Source organism: Cannabis sativa, chromosome 5, assembly GCF_029168945.1.
Source record: "Cannabis sativa cultivar Pink pepper isolate KNU-18-1 chromosome 5, ASM2916894v1, whole genome shotgun sequence".
Lineage (NCBI taxonomy): Eukaryota > Viridiplantae > Streptophyta > Magnoliopsida > Rosales > Cannabaceae > Cannabis > Cannabis sativa.
In genome coordinates this window covers 69,533,590-69,539,497 of record NC_083605.1, presented here as the reverse complement: position 1 = coordinate 69,539,497, position 5,908 = coordinate 69,533,590, and the positions used below count along the sequence as shown (strand labels likewise).

The following is a 5,908-nucleotide window of genomic DNA, read 5'->3' as shown; positions in this document are numbered from 1 at the left end:
CGATTCTTTCCATGTACTCTGTAGTTGATGTAAGTTTGCCTCATATTACAGGCTACCGACAAATTAAAAGTGCAATATAAAGGTTTCACCGACGAGGAGAAGTACGAGTGGAGAAGCTATGACCCTAACCCTAATCCCGCTAAGAAGGCGGTGCAAACAAGGGGAGGAAACCAAAGGCGGTGATGCCAAGGGGAAGAAAGTGGAGGTGGATGAGGAAGAGGGTGCTCCTGAAAGTGAAGAAGCATCTGTGTACGGTCGATGCTCCTTCAACCGTTTAAGGAGGATTTGCAAGAACCTGAACTTGGAGCAGAAAGATGTGATCCAAAATGCCGGATTTGGATCATTCATCAGAGAGGATGCACCATACGTTGACACTTGACTAGTGAGTTGGTTAATCAAACATGTTGACCCAACCACTAGCATACCGGATTTGTATGGGAGGAAAATTCACTTATCTCGCCGCGATGTTCGGAGATGTTATGGGGGTGGACGACGGAGGGGATCCTGTAGTCACCGAGGGTGATAGTGACACTCGATATCTGGAGGAGATATTGAACGTTGTCGAGTACACCGTGTCCTTGACAATGTTGGAGAAATCTTTGTTGGAGTGCGTTGAGGCAGACAGCCTATTTCTGATTAAATTTTCTTTGGTGGTCATAGGGACAGTCCTTGCGCCGAAAACGGGGGTCGATATCACTTCGGGGTACTTGCACTCCCTTAGGGTTACCAGGGACATTCGCCACAAGAACCGGGCGGCTTGCGGGGTTCGGAGTATACCGATGAACTCAATTTTTCAGATTCCGAAATAAGGCGACGAAGAATGTATCTGGCTGCACCTTATTCCTCCAGGTACATTGATTTTGTTATCTTTCAATTATGTAAATGTGTTTATTCAGTTTATAATATAATATTGTCATTTATTAGTCGAATGTATTACTAATACATTGTTTGTTTGTGATGCTTGGTGTACTTGACTCACGTGGAGTGGAACTTTGGATATGTCGACCGAACGGTGCTCCCCGTTGATTTTTGTGGTAGTAAACAATGTAAGTCCGCTTACAAATTTGTGAAAGACAATGGGGGTCCCAACAGCGACAAGGTACATCGAATTTTGGTTACAATGTGGTAATGTGATTTCAGTTGATATTAATTATTTTGGGTTTGAAAAATTAAATTTGTTATGTTTAACAGATAACGCTCACTTCGAATCCCGTAATACTGCCCAACTACTACTCCGACTCGGAAGGAAGAAAGAGCAGTGACCACTTTGTCAGCTCTATCAACGAGTTGAAGGAGTACATCTCGAATGAGTTAAAGTCTCAGTTGAGATCATTTTCTTTGAAATTTATGGACAAAGGAGAAGGTGTAGGTGGTATTGACCGAGAGTTGGAGGAGGATGCTGCTGCGGAAACGGGGAAGAAGGCGGAGTGCAGCCAGGCCGTGGAGGAGTCCTGGTTGAAGTCCCCCGTCCGTTCGAAGACTAATGTTGTTGGTCTATCCGACGAAAATGTGGTGGATTCTGTAAGTACGCCTTCACTATCTGTTACAAAATCTGTTGAAGATGAAGGTGCTGCACATAAGACCTTCGACGATGAGGACTTTGATATAGTCGAAGTGGCATCTTTCTGGAATAAAGGCAAAGCCCTCGTCAAATCAAAGAAGACACAGTCGGAGAATGTGCCTTTAATTGAGGATGACTTCAACGATAAGGCGTACGAGCAATTCATTGAGTCGGGCAGAACTGTTGTCGGGCCTTTCAAGACGAAGGAAGCGATCCCCCGTAACCAATATGGGTTTTACAAGTTTATTTTTAGCAACACGTTAGATCCGGGGTAAGTAAATGTTATTTTCGTATTTCTCATTATGATATACTTGTAGAAATTTTTAATAACAGTTACATTGATTACAATTGAATCAGATATGTGCTTGCGAAATTTCGAAAGTTTGAAGTGGATAGGAGGTGCATGGCATCGTTGCGACCGTTGCGAGAAGTTGAGGGATCCGTAAGTGTCAAAGTATTAACTAAATATGTATCATTTATTGTACATGTGTAAATCATATTTCATTTTGTTGCAGATCATTGACTGTTTTTCTATACTAATGAACAAGTACGAACGTGATAGTCGATTACCTGACCAACCTCGTGTTTGGTACATGCCCACTCGCATCTCGGTAATTGCTTTGCTGTACAACTTATTTTAAATTTTGTAATTCAGTTTGGTTGTAATTTCTGTTACTTGACAAGATGAACAATGCTTTTGCAGCAAAAAACTCTCGGTTCGTTTAATGTGAAGAGGATTGCGAAAGACCGGGAGTGGTCAAAACTGTTTTACGAAGACAACTTGGAAAAATGCGTCAAGGTACTTCATCATATACACATGGTCGTTCTTAATTGTAATTTTGAAAACTGAGATATGTTAGCGATGCATATTGGTCATTGTAGTGTCGAATATCTATATGGTCTGTAATTTCAATTTATTTTTGACTTTATTGTTCCTCTATTCAATTGTAGATGTTTGTGCCGGTGTTGACTCTAGAAGGTGCACCACATTGGTTTGGTGCCGAAGTAAATATGAAGTCCAAGGTTGTCTCATTTATGGACTCCCTACACACCGCAATGAATGAGAAGTATCGTGTGGAGGCTACGAAAGAAATGGTAAACTTGCAAAGTTTCATTGTTTGATGTGAATAACTCATTCTTCATTGAATCTAACTAATTGTATACGTTTGCAGTTGTCGACGTTGGACCTTTTGTTTGAGGAGAATAGGTCGAAGAATGTGACTTTCGTGGATTTCAGAATTGACAGGAAAGATCGCGGGCTTCCTCAACAAGACAATGACCGAGATTGCGGTGTATACGTCATGAAGTACATGGACGCTGTGGCCAATGAGGAAGATGTAGTTGATGAGGTATACCACTTTTTAAATATTTCAGAATGTACTACGCAAGTTTGATTGAGATTAACGTTGTGTAATTTAAATTTTATTCGGTGTTTTACTGTGAAGTTGATTAGAGTTAATTACATTTTCTAAGTTTTTGTTTTTGTTTCTGTATTGTGGCACAGTTTCACCCGGTTGAGGCACGTTTGGAAATCGCTGCGAGGATCATAACTGATGAACAAAATGAAATTCGTACCAAAGTGGTTGAAGATCGTAGGGCTGCACAAGGCAGCTCATTTGCATCATCCTCGGCCCCTTTGCGTAGTCCGTCAAAGTCTCCACGCGATCCTCGGTTCAGTACAGCGAAGTCTCGCAATTCAAACATGTTTCCCCCGTCAAGAGCCTCCCCTAGGCTTCAGTCTACCAAGACTAAGATTTCATATGGTGAATAGTGTGTGAAAAACACTTGTGTTATTAATAGGTTGTGTTATTAATAGGTCGTGTTATTAGTGTGTTGTGTAGTTTGGATTTGGGAGCATAGGTTGTGTTATTTGTGTGTTGTTTAGTTTGGATTTGGGAGCATTTGGATTTAGACATCTGTTTTTATTAGTTCACGTTTGGAACTGGTTATTATGTTCACAGACTTGTGTTTATTTTAGTTTTGACAATATATTAAACCATACTTAGCAAATCTTTGTACTCACACCATAACAACTCTTACAATGTACCCATACTTCAGAAGTAGTTGATTGTACTTCACAGAAATTATTTAACCAGAAAACAAAGGTGACTTCTTTGTTTTTTTGGTGAAGAGGTGACTTCTTCTTAATTATTTGAAGGAAATCATGTTACTTGCCTAATCTTACCAAATCTTTGTAGTCATTAAACTTTAAACCGAATTTTCCTTAAACCGTATTTTCAAAACACATGTACTATAACATTACAAATAACGACAAAGGTCACATGTTAATTGTTTGATGTTAGTTACCAAATCTTTGTACTCATTCAACTTTAAACTGAGTTTTGAGAACATTTTACAAAAAAAGATTGAAACCATACCATATCAACTCCCATTACTCTAACCAAATGTAAATAAACAATAGCCCCCTTAAATTTGGTTTTTCATAACATAGTAATGAGGAAAAATATGGAATATAGAACATTCTCATTGCGCTACTTCACATAACAAATACGAAGATGTGAATAATATATAATTTTGCAACTTCACATTGAACCCATTGACGAAATTTGCTACAGAAATTAGAAATGTAGAAAACATAAAATTTTGAGAACGTAGTGGGTACTTCATACCAAATGAAATTTTCGTCATCATCCACACGCATCTATTAAGTTCTACACAATTAAGTTAAACAAGTTTTGAGAACATAAGATATACAAAACATTTGCATTTTGAGACAACCCATATCTTCAACGCAATATAAGTTGGACAATGATGAGAAGGCAAATAAAAATGATAAAAATTAATTTTCTAATAACATTCTCATTGCGTTTCTTATCTTCTTCGAAAATCTTGATTTGGTTTCGCAATCCTGGTGTAGCATCTGTACTTCTCTTACCATGTGATTTATCGATCCAACAAAAGTAATCACATCCTCGACTTTCATCGTTCTCCTGAGTTGAAAATAACCCTATTAGTTTATCATGGCTGCCTAAGTACAGAAAACATAAATGAGAAGTACTTTTGAATCTAAAAAGACAAAACTCTTACATAGTGTGGACATCCGAAGAATCGACGACCAGGATTTGCTCTACTACTAGAAGTCCAAACATAAGCTAGATCACCACAGTAGCAATGGGGGTGTCCCTGAAGTGAATTTCTCCAAGGCGGACCACCCCCATCGAACCCGCATGAGTCTTCTCCACCACCAGCCACCATGTGCGATGTACTATAATTTGTGAGTGAGGTGTACAAATTTTTTTTTTTTTTTTCTAACTATGGTGGAGATAATGTGTGTTACTCACAAGGAAAGGGGGCACCTGTTTATATATAGGTACATTCCAAATGAGTTAGTGGTGGGAAAATGAATTTTTTTTAAAAATTTTCTAACATTATCAATCTTGGTGCCAAAATAAACCCCAATTTCAAAACCTAATTCGTACAACATAATAGGGCATGGCTGATTGTTTCGTTGGGAAGCGTATCATGTCATGTCTCAAGCAGTCCTTTCTTTTAAAATAATATTTTAGTGTTGTGTGAATTGACAAGGTCCATCAAGTGAACAGTGTACGTCCCATATTACACTACTAAATATTTGTTAAATCCATTAAATAATATTAGTAGGGATGCCAATATTAGTAAACATTAAATATTTTAATTTACGTTGATTGAAATTTAATTTTTGACAAATGTTGCTCAAGTTTTGTTGTATTTGTGATAGTTTAATTATTGGTAATAGTCCAAATCGAAAAAACAGTACCGCATGTATGGATTGGTTAAAAAAAAAAGGGTTAAAAACTACACTACCCACACTGCAAACACCCGAATATATTATTACCACACTTAAAAATATAAAAATACAAACAAATACATTTATAAAAGTCTTGATTAATATTTCTTTATAATTATTTAGTTTTTTTTAATATTATATAATTATTATATAAAAAAAAAATAGTGTTGTCTACAGTGAACATCCTGTTACTATCAGTATCTCTGTCGTTAAGCCGAAAATTACATGTTGGAATAGGGTTCTAATGAGCGGGAGTCAACCGTTCGTAGCACTCACACTGTTACTGGGGTGTTTTTTGGTTAATGTGACACACAGTAAGCACTCGTGTCACCATTCGTGTACCGGAGTCACTATCCTCACGACGAACTCACTGAACATCCTCTCGGGCTAGGGTTCTAATGAGCGGGAGTCAACCGTTCGTAGCACTCACACTGTTACTGGGGTGTTTTTTGGTTAATGTGACACACAGTAAGTACTCGTGTCACCATTCGTGTACCGGAGTCACTATCCTCACGACGAACTCACTGAACATCCTCTCGGGCTAGGGTTCTAATGAGCGG

General features: G+C 38.2%; 2 protein-coding genes across 2 annotated transcripts; one reads left to right on the top strand and one right to left on the bottom strand.

Moving 5' to 3' along the window:
• Positions 1-464: 464 nt before the first annotated feature.
• Positions 465-3,571, top strand: LOC133038469 (uncharacterized). Its single transcript, XM_061116634.1, has 9 exons — positions 465-703; positions 798-849; positions 1,192-1,832; positions 1,919-2,003; positions 2,077-2,172; positions 2,265-2,360; positions 2,513-2,656; positions 2,734-2,910; positions 3,066-3,571. Exons 1-9 carry the CDS (start codon positions 465-467, stop codon positions 3,330-3,332), a joined length of 1,797 nt encoding a protein of 598 aa, XP_060972617.1. The 3' UTR covers positions 3,333-3,571.
• A 440-nt stretch (positions 3,572-4,011) lies between these two features.
• On the bottom strand, positions 4,012-4,814 carry LOC133037997 (uncharacterized). The gene is made up of 2 exons (XM_061115893.1): positions 4,610-4,814; positions 4,012-4,512 (listed from the first exon to the last, which is right to left on the bottom strand). The coding sequence occupies exons 1-2, from the start codon at positions 4,775-4,777 to the stop codon at positions 4,309-4,311; spliced, it is 372 nt and encodes a 123-aa protein (XP_060971876.1). The 5' UTR covers positions 4,778-4,814; the 3' UTR covers positions 4,012-4,308.
• Positions 4,815-5,908: the final 1,094 nt, after the last annotated feature.

What these genes read in the sequence shown, in the direction of transcription:
- LOC133038469 (XM_061116634.1), top strand. Translation starts at nt 465, where the DNA reads ATGTTCGGAGATGTTATGGGGGTGGACGACGGAGGGGATCCTGTAGTC. An exon ending in GGGGTCGATATCACTTCGGG is followed by an intron (nt 704 to 797) that starts GTACTTGCACTC and finishes TCAATTTTTCAG; the next exon opens with ATTCCGAAATAAGGCGACGA. An exon ending in TGCGAGAAGTTGAGGGATCC is followed by an intron (nt 2,004 to 2,076) that starts GTAAGTGTCAAA and finishes ATTTTGTTGCAG; the next exon opens with ATCATTGACTGTTTTTCTAT.
- LOC133037997 (XM_061115893.1), bottom strand. Translation starts at nt 4,777, where the DNA reads ATGGTGGCTGGTGGTGGAGAAGACTCATGCGGGTTCGATGGGGGTGGT. An exon ending in TCTTCGGATGTCCACACTAT is followed by an intron (nt 4,513 to 4,609) that starts GTAAGAGTTTTG and finishes TTTTCAACTCAG; the next exon opens with GAGAACGATGAAAGTCGAGG.